The sequence below is a fragment of the Rhea americana genome, unplaced genomic scaffold, assembly GCF_003343005.1.
Source record: "Rhea americana isolate MKP2758 unplaced genomic scaffold, rheAme1 scaffold_33, whole genome shotgun sequence".
NCBI classification, from domain to species: Eukaryota; Metazoa; Chordata; class Aves; order Rheiformes; family Rheidae; genus Rhea; species Rhea americana.
Window position 1 is genome coordinate 6,969,051 of NW_028186457.1, and position 20,271 is coordinate 6,989,321.

The following is a 20,271-nucleotide window of genomic DNA, read 5'->3' on the forward strand; positions in this document are numbered from 1 at the left end:
AATCTCTTTCCAGCCTGGGTGGTTCAGCAGCACTTACCTTGTACAGGACATAATGACTTTTTGTAACAGCAAAAATAAGGTGGATGTTGTTTTCAGCTAATTTCTCCCCAAGAAGCGCCAGGGAAGGATAATCCTAGAGGCAAAAACAGGCCAGAAGACTGATGGGTAACACAAACAAAGACTAATTGAAGTAGCTCGTCTACACCCTAAAGAAAAATTCATTGTAGAAACATGTCATCTTTCACTGCAATATAAAGTCCCTAATGTATCAGCACAATAAGAACTGAAATGGTAGAAACATTTCTGTACATCTGTCATCCATTAAACACCTCTGCTGCATCTGTCACCAGAATATATGAGTGACACCACAGTTAGCTACAGCAACATCTGAAACTGAATTTCTTTCTGTTTTCTTTCTACTTTGCCATCAGCAAGTGCATGTGTAATATACTAGCTGCTATCTTCAGAGATGCAAGATAAGACCACTAGCTAAAACTACAGTAAAGAGAAATATACTGTTTTTCTCCAGAAGTAGAAAGATCCATTGTCTGCTCTTTCTGTATATTAGAGGTATAAAGAGATTACGATAAGCTCTTTAATTCTGCAGAATTCATAGAGAGAAGATGGTGGGAATATGTTGTTCTAGCTACCCACAAGCAACAAAATGAATCAGGGCTCACTTTCAAGAGACCAGCTTGAAGTGGTCTCTTTTAAACCTCTGGGGCTGGTTTTGAAATGCTGCCCTCAGGAAAAAAAATGCTTAGTTTACTTGCAGGCTGAAAGGCTGATTTAGAGCCTCTGAGAAGCAAATATGGAAATRCCAGGGCAGTATCCCCGTACCAGTTCCACAGCATAACACCAAGTCAGTGTATGGTCTGTGAATAGGTTTGTTACAATTTAACAACCCAGCAGAAAAGGGATTTCTTCAAGGAGTCTAGCCTACTGCCATAGGGCAGCCGTCCAGGAACACCTATTATGGGGYGATGTACATTCAGGAACAACAACAACAAAAAAATCATAATTAGTCCTTGTGATCTACTGAATAAAGCACCATTCTGCAGCATTGTTTGATAATTAAGCAGCAGACAAGTGCTCATTCACCCTAGAAGTTTCCTTCACTGAGTTTGAATAAAAAAGGGCTAGTTTGTCCATTTATTACTAAGATTCATGTTAGTCTCGCACTCTAAGGCTGTGAATAAGATCAGCATCCTATTGTGCTTGTTACTGTAGCCACATCATGGTAGATTCAGCATCCCCACTGAGAAGCTGGTAATCTATTGGAGATATTAAAAAAGGGTGACATATTTTATGTTTTCTCTACACTTCGCATGCAAATCTGATGCACTGCAGGATGCCAAGATATTTTCCCCTCACTTGCAATAAATCTTGAAGAAACTTGCTAGGCGCTGAAATAATTTTTGAGCATCACAAGAACTTCACTGAAGATGGGATGGTAAAATGGATCGTCAAGTTTTATCTCCAAACTCAGAGACCGGGTAAAATCATGCTCACAAGGGAATATGTTTGTCAAAAGCTGCTGGAGTCTGGTGTTGATGGTCTCTAGAGAGGCAAGGGGATCAACCTTTTGCCACCTGGAGGTCTCAGAGCACCCAGCCCATGTGTCCCCCAGTAAACATTGGGGCTGTCCTCACCAGCTGACTGGATGCACTGTACTCATTTGCTTCGTTCAAGTGGCACCGGCCGTCGTGTGGCTGGACCAGCCCACCRAGCTTCCCGTCCAGGGCTATGTGCGGCACATCATCTGTCGTGAAGACCAGCAAGTGAGACGCCTCCTTACGCCAGCCAATCTTTTCCTGGGTGAAAACAAACCCCATGAGACAATCTCCTCCTCCTGTCATCCTGTGCAYGGTCCCAGCCACATATCCTTCTAGCAGGAAGGTCTCTGTTATCACTAATTAAAAGAATACCATGCACACATCCACCCATCCCTGGCAAAAAGCCAAAATGTCAAGGGCCCATCTGGTACTTCCCAGCTTTTCTTTCCAGTGTAGTTATYTAAAAAGACACGAGGAGGTATGTGGACAGTCCACCAGACCTTCTCTACGCAGATCCAAGAATAAGAATTTCAACTGCTTTTATAGCCAAAGGAGACCTGCCAAATTCCTCTATACACATTTAATCTGACCTTGTTTCCTCAGCTCCACAGAACTGCCGAGCTGCTGCACGCAGTACAAAGCAACAACAAGGGCTATAATACCCCTGGTCAGCATTTTTCATTATGGCCCAGTCATAAAAACTGATTCTGAGCTGTAACACAAGAAGCTTGTGTTACACAAGAAGCTCTCTGCCCAAGAGGGCTGGGTTTGGTGCAGGCCATATGTACGCACAAGCTACCCAACTCCGCTATCTATCGATTTTATCTAGCAGCTGCCTTGGCTCTCCCTTCTCACAGATAAAACCCCTCTCATCTAGAAGTGACGGCACTTCCAAGCTAGGCTAGCTGCCATTTCTGTGTGTACCACTACAAATGCCCAGGACAGCTCTTCTCCCACATCACATACAGATGCTTAGACCACTTCTGCACAAGCCCCCAGGAATATCAGGGGCACACACAGCTGGCACAGAGTAGGCCAAGTGGAGCTTTCACAGTAGTTGCTCGCACTAATCCATGCACAACTGCCCAGCACAGCTCTGAAGTGAGCAATATCTGCATATTTGAAAAAGAAAAAAATGCTCATTCCAAGCCTTACTCTACTCATCCACATGAAAGCAATGACGACARTACAAGAAGTATCCCCACAACCCTTCTTGGTCTGTCTGTGCAAGGAACAGACATTATGACCATCTTTGCATAGACAGATGTACAGGCATGTTTTTTTTTCTTTAAATAAAGGGCTAAGATTTATATGATACACGTTTCCCTCTCACGGAGCTTCTCTGGGTTTCCAGCTTTGCATCAGCCCAACAAGCGAATCTGTGCCTAAGAAAACACATTCAAGCTGTTCATTGCAATGGAAGTGGATGGAACACRTAGAAGCCAAAAGGAAATGTTTTGAAATCATAATGCTGCAACACATTCCTCCTACATTAGCTGACTGCTCTGACCATCAGCTTATGCCAAGCTGGGCTGGCTGAGGTCCTGTCTGTCAAACACGATAGAGAGATCCTGCCACAGCAGAGCSTGGAGCGCGCATGCACAGTGAGGAATGAAGCAGTTCTTGTCTCAACAACACGACAATGTAGTTAAGTTTCAAAGTGAGCCAGAAAGCCCCATCTCACAGAGCCTTCCCTTGGTCACCCTGCCCCCCAGCAAAAACACACCCTAACTCCTTCCACCCCCGTGCGCACCCAGTGTCTCCTCCACTAGCCATGTGCTCAGAGYACTACGGTACAGATTCCTTGGGAAGGTCTCAAAGAAAAACTCATAAAAGCTTACTGCGAAGGTTAATACACTGAACTCCTCCATATTTTACTGGTCAGCAGTCTGAAATCTATCTCAGTTTACATCAACAGGTTAGCCTACCAAGTACTGCAGCTTGGCTCCAAACACACTTCCTGTTAGAAATCCTTATTGTGCTTGTTGGAAGAAGGCAAAGCAGGCAGAGGGAGGTGTAATCTCAACTGCCACTGCACTATTTGCCTGCAAATGTGAGTCACAGCCCAAAGCCTTCTGATCTTTCCAATAAATTTAACTCTTACTTCAGCTTAATAAGGGTAACTATTCTAGTTTACATTTCCTTCCTCTCCCTAAAGCAGAAAAGATTTTTCTTTTAATGTCCCATGAAATGCAAGTAAGTCTATAGAAATAGCCCTTCGGCTACACAGATCCTCTGTCAKGCACCAGCACAGTACATTCCTGCTCATTTTTCAAAGTGGACTTCTTTTGGTCTAGTAAGCAGAAGTCATTCAGCTGAAGCTGATCCTACTGGAAGAAAGGCAAGAATCTTCATGCCAAAATGAAACTTCTTCTATACTGGACCCAAAGGTCACAATGTCTTTAATAATGCAAGAATCAGTTCTTGTTCTCCTTACCCACCACACAGGGGCCCATACAGCTGTGACTCAGGTCTCAGACAGATCATGCGAGCCCTTCACGAGCCCTTGCAGGCTGAGGAAAGCTGTTCAAGCTAACACAGGGGCTGCAAAACCTGCCTGGGTTCTGGATACCTATGGAAAAAGCAGTCCAGAAAGGCCAAAAATTATGAAGCTGGATTGATGAAGCTCTGTGATTTAGAGGAACCTAGAAGAAAGGTGGGTATCTGAAGCCCTGGAACAAGGGCAAGTCCCATGAGAACAGGGCATACATGCTGCCCACATGTAAGAACTGGTTTTTGACACAACTCTCCAACTAAGATTAGAGGCACACATGGAGAGGGAAGAAGCCTTCTTCAGAGAGAGGAAGGCACCTGGGGAGGCCAGTGCTGCAAACCAGAGTTGTGGCAGCTGCTGGGGCATGTGAGACAGGAGTGGGCACCACCACCTCCCCATGGGCCTGCACCCTAAGCACAGCAGCTCCTTGGTGGTGGCTGCGTCTCACGCCTCCATCAAGAGCAGCATCAAACCATGGGGAAACACAGGCAGCAGCTCTGCAGCACTCTGTTGCCACTGTGAAACATGGAGCACTCTGCCCTATTTAAAATAAATAACCAAAGAGGCTTTAATGCATTTTTACTGGACTAATATTTCTGAGCAAAAAGTTGCACCCACATCTACTCCCTCATCTGTTTTTGTTTTGTTCTAATACATACACATGGGTTATAAAGGATCTGTAAAAGCAGGGGTGATCCCAATCCAAAGAGTAAATCCAAGAGATGTATTTCCATAGGGGTCAGCATGCCACGGATCCTGCTCCTGCAACCAGCTACAGTTGCCTCCTCCATCCTGAAGGATCATCTTTTCCTTCCTTACAGCCAACAGTGAATGCCAAAACAGTAACAAATATCTCAGCAAATCCCAGATCTCCAAATCCTATTGAAATGCCTGCAAACTACTGTATCAGTAGTTCCAAGCCTGAAAAATAAATTTTTAAATCTATACTTTGGCCTCTAAATAAAAGAGTACGATATCCAAGGGCATCAATTGCTAGGAGACCACACTGGACTCATCAATACACATAAAATACCACTAGTTTCTCAGATGCCAAACTTCTCAGAAGAAACAGATACGTGCACAAGAGAACTAAGATTTAAGTATTAAAAGACATTAAAACAACCATTTTCTAAAACCTCCATAGTCTTGTACTGCTCTGAAAGGCACCTAAGAGTCTCCCAGATGCCTTGGTCATGTTTGCATACCAATGTTTTACAGGGACTGTTCAAATCCACTTCAAAAGACGCTTTATTTTCTAATCAGTCATCGTTATCTCCTTTCTGCAGCTTAGTAAGTAAGATCTGAAACTTATATATACACTACCAACCCAYGTGAAGCTTGCACTTAAAGAATGGCAGAAAACCAAAATATTGCAAATGGAAAATGTAATTACAGAAGGTTGGTTAATATTCCTGGCTAACCATTCTAGCATCACAAAGGCTTATTGTCTCTAGCTCTTTCGTTGCTTACAGAAAAACATTTATCATATCCATGTCTTTGAAAAAGAAGCCAGTCATGGGCCTGATTATTAGTCTGTATTAGCTGTACAAACTTTTCCCACTCCTGGATTTAAAATCTGACCCAAAAATGACCTGAGCATTACAGAGCTCTTAGTCAGCTCATGCATGAGAAATKCCTGATATGAAATATAGCATAAAAATACCTAATCAACAGATTGACATAGACATTCCATGTGGCCAGTAGAGGACACCTCAGAAGTAGGATCTGATTTTCAAATATGCCATAGGAAAAGTTACAGTTCTGAAAAATGCCTTAATTTGAATAACTGAAAGGGGGAGCATTCTGTCTTCATATGCTGAGTATCCAGTGCTATTAAAGTCTTTCAGAGATTTCAGGCAAATGTGAGAGCATGATCACGGCCCCACAGCTTTGATGCCAWGGCTTGCAATGTTCTCACTCCTCACTGAGGGTACCAAAGTCGCAATCTCCATGTCTAATCTGCTAGCAGGATCAAGAAGGGGTATCAAAGTAGTAGACCCAATATCTCCTGCAGAAGTCAACATTGGTTTTATTCCCCTAATTTCGGAAGGTCTACAGGAGATAAGCTACAAGCTTTCCATCCTGGAGAGACACTCAGGTATCAGTTTCTTGATTAGAGAAAATACAAGCCTTCTTCTGTGCTAAAAGAGAAACTCCTCCTTTTGTGACTAGCTAGAAGCAGCATATTTCTTTCACCTTGGTTCACCAAGATGAGACCACAGACCTGACTCAAATTTGAGGTGTTACGTGACACTGAGGAAAGGGGGATTACAACTRAAGAAGTGTTAAAGGAACTAGTCTCAGGGGCACTTCAAGTCTTGCTTCTCCTACCTCCCTGCTCAAAGAAGAGGAAAATAATACCACACTCAGATGTTGTGGTTTGGAAACACCGATGTTCTCATGCGGATATTCCCCTCTATGCCACAAACTCTATTGCTGTGCACAAAATATTCATGATCAACATGATGCATCATCACAAAGATGGAGAATTTTCTCCTGCTTGTAACTGCCCTAAGTCTTAGGTTTCAAATATGGTAGAGGGTGGAAACTGGGGAAAAAATATAATGTGCTAGAGAGATGCAACAGGGTACGACAGTGACACAGTAATGAGGAAATCACCCCTGAATTCACTGAAGTATTTACGTGTTCCTCTCATTGCATTGTGGAAAACCAGCTCCCAAATTACAGAAGCTACTGCCTGTGCAGGGTTTAGTCCYAGTGATGCTTCATTACTGTCACTGCTAGATGCAAAACATCATTTACTGGAGATAAAATCACCTTCTAGCAAACTCATAAGGAAGCAGCATCTCACTGTCACCCCAGATGTCCATTAGCTTCCACCTGCCTTGACAGCGATGTGCGCAGCTACAACACATGGTCATTAATGGATGTGGGCCTGCATTTTGCTGCTGCAAGGAAAATTAATCACTAAGCTCCTGTTTTGGCTACAAGGCTTAGGAGGTCAACCAGCTGGACTGAAGTTTTGGGACTTCTAAGTCTACAAACACAGAGACTTTGCTGCCCATGACTGTAATCAATAGGCAGCCACAAGCTGCCAAGGGAGCATGAGTTATCATGCACTCAGTACTTCTTCCTCATACACCAATTCTTTAACTTTTTCTGYCATCTGAGCTCCAGTAATTAATTCATTAATGGCTACAGATATTCTTCAGTTATGACCTTCCACATGATGCCAAGAGTCATTTAAGTGCACGCACTCTTTATCACTGCTGCTGACCATTTATGCCCAGTCCTGCTTTTAGATGTTATCTACAATGTAATCAAAAGCCACCYGCGCACTAAAGAGCTATGCTCAAGTATTTTGTTCCTTATGAACAATTTAGGACTAGCACAAAAGTCCAGGTGTCTGGAAGTATCTTGAAGTCTGCCTGACTTCAAGAACAGCCTTCATGAGCCTCCATGACGCAAACTGCAGTATGTCCGTATTACAGGAAGGTACTGAGTACTGTCCTATTTTTTGCAAAAATAAGCTGAAGATGTCAAAGGAACAGTTAAAAAAAAAAGAAAAAAAAAAAAGGGAAGATGAGTGGCATAACTGAGTCATTTTCCTGAGACTGCTCTGCTCTAACCATTAATGCTACCTCTCAAGATGTGGAGTGAAGCGGTTTAGGCCTAGATTAATAGTGAGAGCAGCACTGTAGTTGTGCCAATAACATTATTTGTGCCAGGCTAGGAGAGGAAAGATGACTGTTAAGAGGCATCAGATCCAACAGTGCAGGTTTAGTCCTTTTGAGAGCATAAACTGTAAAATGAAACCAACCCAGGCAAGGTAAGATCTGTTTTCCCACTCACAGATGGGGCACAACAGAGTTGCACAACCCAGAGTGAAACCACTTTGGCAGATGAGGCCTGCCTCCCAGCTCCTAAAATAGAGGACCAGATGAAAATGTGCTCTATCAAGAGGGTCACACAAAGCTGGAGAAAAAGAGAGCCAAACTGTATGTCAGAGGGAAAAAAAACACCACAGCCATTACTGGAGAGCAGGGGCAGTTGGCCAAGCTGGAGGAGAAGAGCAGATAGTTGAGCACTAATTTTCTTCTCTAACTCAAAGAGATACAGAGCAATCCATCTACTTGCTTCAGAAAGGTCTTCRAGTAAATGCTTCCCAAACTTCACATGAACTAGAGAAACTGCACATCCAACCCAGTCATTCACTGCAGGGAAAGGGCTTGTCTAACCTCAAAAGTGGGAAGATCACATCAGAGGAGACCTTCCATCATGTTCACCCTTGCTGAGGCCAGAACAATAGTGAACAGAGCTCTGTGCCTCCTTGAGACATCTCACGCTAGACTATGGGCTGAGCCACAACATATTTTCACAGCGAAGGCAAATAGGGCACACTAGGCACCCTGGGAGAGCATCCCAGGCTGAAGAGCAATTCCCGATGTATGCAATGCATGCTGCTTCATTTAGGAGGTGCCTGTTCAATCTCGCTCTGGTATGCAATACACTGGAAAACCCAAGGACATGGCTAACAGAGCAGCAAAGCCAAGCTAACACAYTCCAACTACAGACTGTTGCTCGTCCTGCCCATAAAGATGCACAGCATGCTATTCTAACATAAAATACAGCAGGGATTTCTCTCACAAGAGACAAGCTACACAGCAGAGGTTTCACATCTAATGCCATGTTCCTAACGAAGGACAGGACGCTATTTTACACGAGGAGGTGGAATAATCCAGCTCCACAGGTCAAACAGGGGCAGATCCTGCCACTGTGAGCATCAGCACCTCAGGGCTGTACCACCAGCACTGCAGCAGTATTACCCAAGCAGTATAAACCTGCTATTACCCTCAGCAGAGGCCAACCATTTGAAGAGCACATTTGGCACAAGCTTAACAAACGTGTTAAGCCATCAGATGGCTGGCAGTGTGCTGCTGGTCTCAAGTGTACAAGAATATTAGCAGATTTCTTCCTAGAGTGTCAGTAATCAGCACCTACAAATCTAATAACACAATCAAATCTCACAGTCTTAAATTCATATTTTCAAGAGTTCAGTGTTACTCCTTCAAACTAGAAAAGATATTAGGCAAAGGCCTTTATTGTTCAGTGCATTTAGTCATGTTTTCTGCACAAAAATTTAGTAGTTATTTCCAAGAATTGACATACCTAACCCTTATCTTAGTCCAACAATATAATTGAAGAAACCTCCTCTTTTGCTTTGCTTTAAAACCCAGAAATCACACTGACTCACCTTGCACACAGCAGCCTGCAAAATTGCATCAAAACCACCTTCTGGAGCATCTCTGTTTCGGGAAACCTTCTGTTTCTGAACCTCTTCATTGAAACGGTCAACTTTATCCGTTAAGGACAAGAGATGGCGGAAGCCAAAGGATGGGACACAGTTTGGGAATAGCTTGTAACTGGAACAGGAACACAAGAGAAGTGGTTAGCTGAAAAAAAAAAAAAAAAGGAGTCAAGAGCTGCTGAAGTCTCCAGCTCCATCAGGTTGGCTTTTATTCCAAGGGATGAAATATTTCCACACAGCTTTGTTTTGGGTGCTTTCACTTCTGGCTATTCATCTACAAAAATCTGCAGTAAAACTTATCTTTTCTCTCCTCCCCACCAGGAGCTTTGACCAACTGAAGTTACCAGAGATCTCACCAGGACTGAATGTTTCTTCCTATGTAAAGTCAAGAGTGAAGACACCAAATATCTGACCACTGTGGGCAACACAAGTCTTGAGTTTCAGCACCCATAAAACGAAGCTAGTTTTCACATTGGGAGCCCACAGTGAAAAATGCAAAACCACAGTGATGCAAYGGGCAATCACAACGGGCAAGTTTCAGCAGCCCAGACCCACCCTTCCCTATAGCTCAGTGACTCCTCCAGCACTATGGCCTTGCCCAAACCACTCTGCATGATCAACCGGCAGGATCAGGCACCTCACACAAGCTAACTGCTGCAAACTACTTTCCCACTACTTTTGGGTAAGGATTTGCACTTTGTYGTCTGATGTGCTCGCAGTACTTGCCACTCCATGCCTACCACAAATCATCAGGCACTTCACATTTCTGCAGTATGACATGCATTAATAACTAAGAGTAGTTAATGTGTTCTCCTGCCCTCTCTGTGAGCTAGATGAGCAAATACCACCCCTGATTTCCAGACTGCTGCTAAAGGGGAAAGGTAGGAGTGGCACACGAAGGCAAGGAAGTGATTTGGCAGACCATAAAAACTCTTCTTTCTCCTTAGGAGACTGTGAGCTGCTTCAGTGTTCACAATGTGCTTGAGAGTCCTCAATACAGCAATTCCTCCCTCACGGGAAAGCAGTGAATGTGTGCAGGGGAGAGAGAAGGGTTAAGAAGAAAATRTGTTTAAAAAGGAGCTGGACTTGCAGTAATTAATTCTTATCTTGAAAGATAAAACACAGAAAGCAATTAAAGGCCTCTGCTGACATTTGACCTTCTATGGCGAAGTTGTAAGAAGCCTTTTACACAAAGGATTATTTAAGATTTAACACCGCTGAGAACCCAAATTCCTCACAAGCCAGAGCCTTTCTGCCGCGTATGCTCCGTGAACACGACACTGCTCCTGGAGCCAGGGACACGCCGATTTTCATCCGCAYACTCAACCACGCAGCAATGCGCGTATCTCGCCGTGCGTCAGGTGCAACCGTGTCGTGCATGGCAACAGAGTTTGTTCACTGCAAGCAAATGGCAACAAATGGGGCTGCTGGCAGCCGACCAGCCTGGGATCAGCCCCGGTTCAGCCTTGTGCTCTGCTCACTCCCAGGGCCCCGGCGAGGAGCTCGCAATGTTTAAAAGCCCTCTGTAAGACCTTGTGCAAGGTCTCTCTTCACGCAGGTTTGTAAGGTAGGGTATACCTGCCTGCGCCATTTGCCAGAGTCCCAGTCCAGAAAGCAAACATCTAGGTACTGCAGGGTCTCACACCTTGCTCTCCTCTCTACAGTCCCACGAGGGCTGATCATTTAATCCCTACCAGCTTCCCGTTTTTACACCCCAGAGGCTGGCGGGTTTGGTGCCAGAACAGACTACAGCTATTTAAGTAACTAATTAAGGGCACACAGCAGGGCAGGTTATCTCTGGCTGTAACCTCCACAAGAACTATCACAGCTATATGACTGGGTGTTCAGCCAAACCCTCTGCCTCTGCTGACCTTTGTTATTTCGAGTTTTCTCCATATTACCTTTCCTRAACTACTCCAAACGCTCCTTGCGGGTACAGTGATAGGCCAAATCCTGGCTCCCTTGATGTAACCCAAAAGGAGGCACAAATTAAGCACGGCAGAAGCCCCAGCCTAGCCCGGGASGTCACACTCGCAGTGCGGGGCCAGGAACATGAGCGAGCAGTGAGCAAAGGGAGGGAGAAAGGAGGCAGAAGGGATCCCAGCCAGATCCCAGCACAGCAGCCGGGCCGCCCCCCCGCAGGACCTGCACGGCGGGGAGGCTGTCGCTGCGTGGAGGCGGACAGAATCTGCACCGGGGGCAAGACCAAAAAGACACAACCCGTACAGTGCGTGTTTGCTTGCAGCTTTTTTTTTCAGATGCAAGCAGGCCACTGGACAAAGACTGCTTTTACACTAGAAATAACTAAAGATGAAACAAAACCCTACACACAGCCCACCTAACCACCAAATAAGCAAGCAACGTGGCTTTAGCAAAGCAAACGCAGCAACTAAAACCCACTTGCAGAGCAGCGAAGGGAAGACAACGCCGTGAGAATACAGTGGAGCGCTAGCACCCAAGAGATGACTCAGTCGAAGACGGAGGGCGGCTGGAAGGGAGCGCCCACCACATGAGCTGCCTTTGGCAGTCCTTCCTAAATGGTTTCCCAAGCCCAGGCTTGCTTAATATACCCCATAAACAGAAAGACAATCACCTGGCTAAAACCCAAAGGACGTAAAGATAGTCTAATGACGACGGGAGAAGGAGTGACAGCTCTGAACTGCTTCAGTTAAAGGACAGCAGCGGTTTCAGGCAGGCCTCATGGYGAAGTTGTCCAGCTCTGCCCTCTCCTCTTCCAGCCATGCTCTCCCTATCCTGCACATTTCACCTTATTTTACTCACCAAAAGACACAATTTCAGTTAAATTATACACCAGCCAAACAAAATTTTCCAAGAAGATTGAAACCCTGTCCCCAGGCTGCAGGCAACAAGAGCTGAGGACGACGGCGATGACTGAGTGCGTTCATCTGAGGTCATGCTCGATTTGAGGCGGGGAGGAGAAACAAAGAACATGGCATATGGTGTCACCATGGCAGAGGGCCATCTCCATAGCCGTGGAGAGCCGAGCCGGCTGTGACAGGTGGACCCAGCACGCGGGGAAGAACGGGCCCTGRCACAGGACGGGCTGAGCGGGGGAAGTAGTTCTCTGCGGAGTCAGTCAGTCATTCTCTGCCAGGTTTATCCACTCAGGGTGGTTTTCATTACAGCAGCATCCCGAAGTTGGAAATGCAGGTGAAACAGAATGGAAAATACTGCGTAACACTGCTTATTCAGAGAAAAGGGGAGTAGCTGAAGAAGAAGGAATAGTTTAAAGTGCATCTTTACTGGTTAGGGCTTTCATCTGTGCGTTTAAGAAATCTCTATGCCCCAGGCTCAGAAACTGAATCTATTCCAGCCGAATAARCTCATTTATTTTCTCTGTATATCCTTCTAACTTATCTAACCTTATCCAACTCTAGACTTGGTGTGAAGTGGCACTCTTCCATGGCACACCAGTCAAAGGAGTTACTATTCTGCCTGTGCTAAGGAATCCAGACAATTTCACACATCTTCAATAAGTATCTGGTGCAGCTTACTCTGCACAGCTTTGAAACTAAGTCCAATGAGCAGAGAACCAGACAAAACACCTCATCGGCACTACTGAATGCAGGGATGCTTTCAAAAAAAATAAAAAGTTATGAGAAAAAATTAGAAAAGAAAATTTATGGTTCTTTAGGCCAAGATGGCAGAATCTCAGAAGAACAGCTCATATTTTCAGTGCTGGCCTGAAAGAGATACTCCAGATGTTAACAGTACATTCTGGACCCCTCAGAAACAACTCAGAAATTATGCTTGTAAAAGCATGCCTATTAATGAAAAATTTGCACTAACACAGGGCTTCCCTAAATAGCTGTAGTTTCTATATGAATGCTTTCCYTAGGCATTTCATGCTCAGAGGATTAAATGCTACCATGAGCAAAAACACTCACAATTCCCCACTAAATTCCGAAGGCAAGTTATCACTGGGAATTGTTCAGTCAGCACGACACTTCTGGCCATATTTCATGGCTGAAGCAAGACTTTTTTTTTTTAAAGCATTAAAATCACCATCCATTCGATTTTCCTTTCCAGATGAAGTGGGTGAAAACAGAATGTGGATTATTTGTCAGATGAACGGTCAATGTCTGATTAGATGCCAAATGCTTGGTTGATGCTAAAAGTTGGCCTAGAATGCTAAAAGTTGGCCTAGAAGCTTATAGATGGTGTAAGCTCTCTTTAATCCATCACTCACATGGAAAACTTAAAGGATGCACACTCACAGACCTTGGCATCAGTCAGTGATGTGACCTTTCCATTTAAGCATCCAGGAAAGGTTCAAACAAAAAGTGATAACCTTACCACTCTTACTTGACTACAAGGTGCCCTCCCCAAAGACAGATGAGGTGAAGAAAGGGCAGGACAGGGGCCACGAAAGTGAGCATCAAAAAGGGTACTCTTGCAGCAAGGAATCTGCTGCTGTATCCAATCTTATATCAACATACAAATCCATCCGAACTTGGACACCCTCCACTTCAGCCAATTTCACTTTGGCATAATCCTTGATTCAATGGACTTGATCCCAAATTCTGGCTGATACAAGGAGAACAACAAACAAAGATACTAATAAACAGCAACAACAACAACAACAACAAAACATGAGGAAGGCTGTGATATTGCAAAGTAAACCACATAACTTACATGTCTTTGCAACTTGAGTTTGCTCTCCTTGAACAGTTCTAAAGAAAAAACTTGCTTGAAATCTTCAAAACACTTTACAAGAACTCATTAATCAGTCTTACAGGCCCTTACAAATCTGACTTCACTTCAACACTTCTGTTGGGAAGGTCTATTATATTGCCCAGTTTCCTTATCTGTAAAATGGAGACAAAGAGCTTAATTGATGTATTCAAAGCCAAACTATGACTCAGAGCTAGGTGCTAGGTTCAGAAATCAGGAATTTCTAGCTCTTTTTTTTTTCCCAGCCTGTAAAAAAGCCTACTATGTCTGTATCCTCCTTAGGTACTCACCGATATCTTTATGCTCCTAATACAACAGTTTCAYATATCTAGACGCCTCTAAACAGCCACTGAAAAATTGGAAACTGTCCTGTTTTGAATAGCTTTGGAACATCACAGCAATAGCTGTGGCTAATCAGCATTCAAAAAGATGGGRCACAAATATGGTTCATTATTAAATGCAAGAATTACAAGAAACAACTCTGCAGCCGCAGTCAAGCAGTGAGCCACTGGATGCGCTCTCAGTTCCTCCATTTGTGCAAATACCAGGCTTCTCCTTTCAGAGTACCCCTACCACTTACCCAATGCAGGGGTTGTTTTGGTATCTTGGTGCTGTGTAGGAGAAAGGAGAAATGTTTTTGTCCACAAAAGAGCCAAACCCCAGCCGGAAATTGCTAGTGAGCTTTCGCATCTCTTCAGCCAGCTTGGTCCCCAGGTTGCGAATGCTATCTAGGTCATCATTCATGGACAGAGAGAGGTCCATCAGGTAGTACAGATCCACAGGATAGTCCTCCACTTGCCGTACTTGAACCTTGAAGGAGGTCTGGTCACCTGTACACACAGAAGAGTTGAGGGCGATGAAAAGATGTAATTCCCGCAGGGCTCGCTCACACCCACCCTACAGGTGCATGTTCTGAACACATGYCCACATTTGCTCTGCTTTAACAGCCCAGCCTAAATAGCGCCAACACGTTAGGTGTAGAGGCTCTTGTAAAACGTTTGACCCACTCTGCAAAAAACCTTCCTGCAACAAGAAAGCTGATAGCACATGTAAAATCCAGACAGATTGCTTCTCTGAGTCCCCAAGAGCACACAGATCACTTGTGMAGAAAGAGGGTAAGGGAAATTTTGTATACTTTCAAATCCATTCCTTAGTCTCCATCGGTAAAGTAGGGGATGATTTGGGCTCTTTTTAAACTCCATAGYGTAGCAGGCAAAAGAAAGACACCTGTCTGAATGTGTGTCCCCATTTTATTTTGGACATAGGAGTAAAGGTCCTTCCAACACACTGAAAGAGTGTCTAAGAATAAAAATAAATGAAAAAACATTGCTACCCCAAACTGTTTACAATCCAGGAGCATTTTCCTAGAAAACTAGAATGAAAAAGAAGCAGARTGAACCTCAAATGAGATGTTTGGTGGACCACGAAAGAGGGGYCCTTGACATCCTCCAAGTACATCTTCCAAGCAACCAAGGAACAAATCAAAGGACTTCTGCACAAAAGACACAAAGGAAGTGGAGTAGGAAAAAGAAGAGGGTCAGGAGAAAACAGATAGCATGGGATGAATGCAAGAAGGGAAAGATGATTCTGAGCTGTGCAGAGAAGTTAAGTCAAAGCAGACATAAAAGCAACATCTTACCCTGAAAGAGAGTCATGCCACTATCATTCTGGAGAAAGCAGGGCAAACAAGAAGTGGATTGGAAAAATAATGTGTTAATCACAAAGAGAAGTACCAAAGTAGAGGTGAAGATTTCTGAAGAGATGAGCATAAGGAAAGGAGTGGACAAGACAGTCACAGGCTGCAGAACTGGGRAAAAGCTGAAAAAGCTTTCCTCCTGGCATCCCTAGGCTGCTTCAGCCAGTCTGCAGAAGTGACTTCATCAGAGAGGCTATTCAGAAGGGGTGTCCTGGAGGGCAGCCCACCGCCAGCACTGCCCATGGTATGGGGCAGTAGCCCACGCTTCAAAACATGTGAACTGACTTCAAAATAAGCCACTGCTCAAGCCAGACAGACCTCAGTGGAGCCAGAGAGGGCACACCAAATGTGAGCCTTATACTTTGCCAATAGCTGAGAAAGCAATCTAAATGAAAACCTTAGGCTCAAGCACTCCCAGAAACCAGGCCAATTTGGAAATCCCACCTCCCACCTCACCCCGTTTTCAAACTCAGCAGGTTCTCAGACTTGGCTTTTTTTTTTNAAAAAAAAAAAAAAAAAAAAAAAAAAAAAAAAAAAGATCAAAGCTACCCTTCCTTTCCACCTCTCCCAGCTTTTCATGGCCACAGCTAAACTTCGGGCACCAGCAGGCTCTGAAAAATGCCTTTTGCTTCCTCCCTCTTCCTCAGAAATGAAATGCACATTTTTTATTATTGTGAAAACATTTCCCTAAAAATTTTATTGTTCTCCTTATTGTTCACAGCACCACAGCTGCTCCCAGTTACTTTCTGCCTAAGAACATGCAGCAGCCTCCCAAAATTACAGTACTGGCTAGACAATGCATGAGGAGCTTTATAGCCTAGCAAGTGCTGGCCAGGCACAGATACCTGGAGATGACACTCCGTTGAGTTGCAAGCAAGGCTAAACACTTTCCGTCCTGGCTCCAGCATTTGCTTTGGAGCAACTTGTACCAAAATCCACTCCTTCCCTCTGCCGCCATCCCCTGCAACCAGCCCTCAACCTTCCTGCATTTGCTGAGAGCTTGCAGACAACCTCACTGCACACACAAGGCCACCAGCTCCCTGGGGTGGAACCAGTAACGGTTGCTCCCCATACCACTGTCATCTCTGTCTCTCCCCCAACCTATGCAGCAGCTGCTTTGGCCTCAACACCCTTCACTGCCTCTGTGAAGGGTTGGTGTCCCGGCACCAATGCAAGAAGGCATGTGGGAAGTGCATGAGTTGGAGTTGGCCTCTTTGCAAACAAAGCCATGAAGGAGCTCAGAGCTGGATCTTCTCATTTCTCCATCAGTGCTTATCTGGTCATCTCAGCTAATTCAGGGCGGCTACGGTGAGGTACCAGAAGAGTCGAAGGGTCGAATAGCTTGATTTAGGTATTTCAGGATTTCCCTGCAAGTTTAGATCAAGGACTGCTTCCAAGTCAGGGCCTCTTTTATGACATGTAATTGCTCTCCCCTGCAGTGTGAGCAATAAATGCGCCTGACAAAGGCAGAGGCACTAGAGGCAGTCTCTATACAACTGCAATACAATAGGTGACCAGCTGCTATACAGATATTTCCAAGATAAAGGATGTAGGAAGCAGTAAACTCTTGCAATAAATACGCCTTCTTTTTCTCGCCAACCTTTTTTTTTTTTCCTTTCAAATAGGAACAGGGCCTTCTCAATACAATGTTCAGAGAAACAGTATGCACCAGGATATAGCTTAGCCCAGGGCCTATGGTATACAGAGTTATCAAGCTGGCTAAACCAWATCAGGTCCACCTGATGTTTTATCTGGCATGCATTTTATGAGGAGGAGAACAAAGAGGGATATCATTTATATAGTGTGATACCTGTTAGCACTGATCACGGGACAAGAGAGGAGGAACTGTGATTGTAATCCTGACCTTCTGAATTCAATGCTGCAAGAATGTGTTTAACTCAGGCAAAACTTCTTACCTATGTATACTTCTTTCATTCCTAACACGTATTTCCCATTGGGCTACTCAGCCTCTTCAGAAGAGGCTGCGGTGTACTTCTGAACTGAGTGTCGCTGACATTTCAGTTCTCAAAGTATTCTTCTTCCTGAACAGGTCCTAAGATGGGAATAACTARGTTAAATCCTAGACCTTGTGCTGTGCTAAAGAGAATTTTGAGGATATTCTAAGGAACCTTCTGTCCTTAACATTCACATACRTAGGAGTCTATGAAAAAAAGACTGAAAATAATAGGATTCTGGGCCTATTTCTTCTTTTTTCTTTCATTCATAACTGCATAAATTGATTATCTGACAGAAAGTATTGGTSATATATATAGATACAAGTGCAAAAGAATTTGTTATTCCCTATGCACTATATTASTCTGGCATTTCTAGAAAAAATTGAACCCCTTCCTTCCCTACATACCACTACCTCATCCTCTGCTTAGAGCTTTTACTGAAGTGTTTTTATTTCAAAAATAAATTCAGAAACATTTCTTGGATACTGTCACACAGATGCAGTGCAGGAACTGGAGAAAACGCTTTTGGCCAATTTAAGAATACAAACTTGGCAATTATGACTTTCCAAGAAAAGCTTTTGTTTCTGCTTGGTGAGGCTTAAGGCTTAACAGACAATACAATGTGAATCTATTCATTTTTTTAAATTCCTTTTGGGCTACTCATATTTCTTCTATCCAACCAGGACACTCTGCTTTATAAACTGGATCCAAGCTCAAAAAGCAACTTAGTGAAAACTAAATGCTTGATCTGAAAGCTACCCTAACGAAGACATCAATTTAAAGCCTTCGGAGATTAACTCTGGGCACAAAGCGTGGAGGTATGACTTATGCCACAGGATGATTAGATCAAACTCCCTGGGTGGGAACAGTGAACAGTTCACAACTAGCCACTCTGTTCTGCTTTTACTTAGTAGTCTAAGAATAAAAGATCACAATCACCACAAACAGCTATGTGAATTCAGCTTTGAAACATTAAACTCTTGATGCATCAAGTTTTCTGATGGAACACAAAATTAGTATTATGCACAAAATTAAACCAATATTGGTTCCTTTTTGTCTTGAATCTATTGGCTGAAGCAATCAAGACTCAAGCTTAGAAATTAATGGATAATTTCACCAGGGAATGCTAATTCAAGGGTTTAGGAAGTCTTTCACCCCAAGAAAGATGGAATGCTGCTCAACGTCAAAAAGAGAAAAAAACGGAAGATACTATTAAAAACATCTAGAAATATTCCTCCTCCTGCAATGACTCCAATACTCGATATGCAGCAGGAGCATAGAGAGAGCAGCAGGAGGGGAACTCCCAGCTCAGACTGGCCTGAGCAGCACCATGTGAACCCTCAGGGCAATTCCTCAGCATTGGGCACTTTCGAGGGAAGGAGCTTTCAAGCCGCCCAGGCAGAGCAGTATAACCCAGTCACAGGAGGAGCTGCCCTGGCTGAGACGGCAAAAAAGCTCATTGGGAGTCTCATYCCCCTCCTTCCTCCAACAGTTCTTGGATTTGTTGGACCCCTGGAAAAGCAGTACAGTCTCAGCTTAACGCTCTGTGCAGCTTGCTGCTGTTCTGCCAAACATCCCCAGGCTGTTGCAACCCGCAGCAGCCTGGGGAGCAACACTGGTACCGCACAGATGTGGTGGCACCCATCCCTGCCTCTCCTCCTCCACCCATAAGGGAATCTGAGAGGGCCCTGGGAGTGACACTCCAAGCTCGACACAGGGGCTTCTCTGCAGTCTAAGCTGAACTGAAGAGCAGTCCCCATTCTGCACAATACCATGCTGTTAGCAAGCACCTGGTGAATTTGATGGTGGCCACATAGCAAATTGAATGCYCACGGATCTGGTCCCCTGTGAGGTGAGGTCATGCAGGAGGACAATGCACATCTGCCCCACACATCCTCGCTCAGCACAGCCCAAAAWAGTTCCAGCAGCCAACAACTTGGCCCCAAGAAAGTCACAGAGGCAAATCTTCTTCATCCCTTCTCCAAGAGTCTAAGACCGAAGAGGTGGGTGAATGTGCTGCCAACGTTGCAAAACTGCCTTTGGTAGCAGCTCTGGAATTTGCCAGGCACTGGCTGCTGCATGTGAAGGAGGTGAGATTTCAAAGCTCAGCTTTGCTGAACCAGCCTCTTCTGCCAGTAATTACCTCAAGAAACATGAGTAAATAACTCCTCTTTCATAGGAGTGAACCTGTTTCATAAGCAAAATCACATTGCAGAAATAATCTGCAACATGCCTCCCAGCAAGCCCRAACCTGCACACCCAGCCTGGAAGCAACCTCTGGCATTAGCACGCTCCTCACTCTGGACCACCAGCTCCAGGCTGCCTGGTCTCCACCACCATCCTCTTTAGGAAGATTCATCTAGAGAGGGACACAAGGATGGCTAGCTTTAAGTATGTATCTGCTTTTAGGATTTTGAAGCAAATTTCATTAGAGCTGAGGGTGTGACTGATGATACCAGTAATAATGCTTAGAAAGATCTAACTTAAGAAGCATCACTGCTGTTCAATCTACGTACTTAAAACACAAATAAGAAGTTGTAAAGAAGAGGGGCCAGACTCTTCTCAGTGGTGCCCAGTGACAAGGCAAGAGGCAATGGGCAGTCTGA

At 44.4% G+C, this 20,271-nt stretch overlaps 1 protein-coding gene across 1 annotated transcript in view; it reads right to left on the minus strand.

Annotated features, from left to right (window-relative positions):
• Positions 1-20,271, minus strand: part of ITGB5 (integrin subunit beta 5) — a 74,189-nt gene that overhangs the window by 39,182 nt on the left and 14,736 nt on the right. Inside the window, exons 4-7 of the mRNA XM_085311059.1 lie at positions 14,595-14,844; positions 9,266-9,434; positions 1,653-1,814; positions 38-133 (exon numbers count right to left, since the gene is read on the minus strand). Of these exons, the coding sequence (XP_085167185.1) occupies positions 38-133; positions 1,653-1,814; positions 9,266-9,434; positions 14,595-14,844 (677 nt within the window). The remainder of the gene's footprint in view (positions 1-37; positions 134-1,652; positions 1,815-9,265; positions 9,435-14,594; positions 14,845-20,271) is intronic.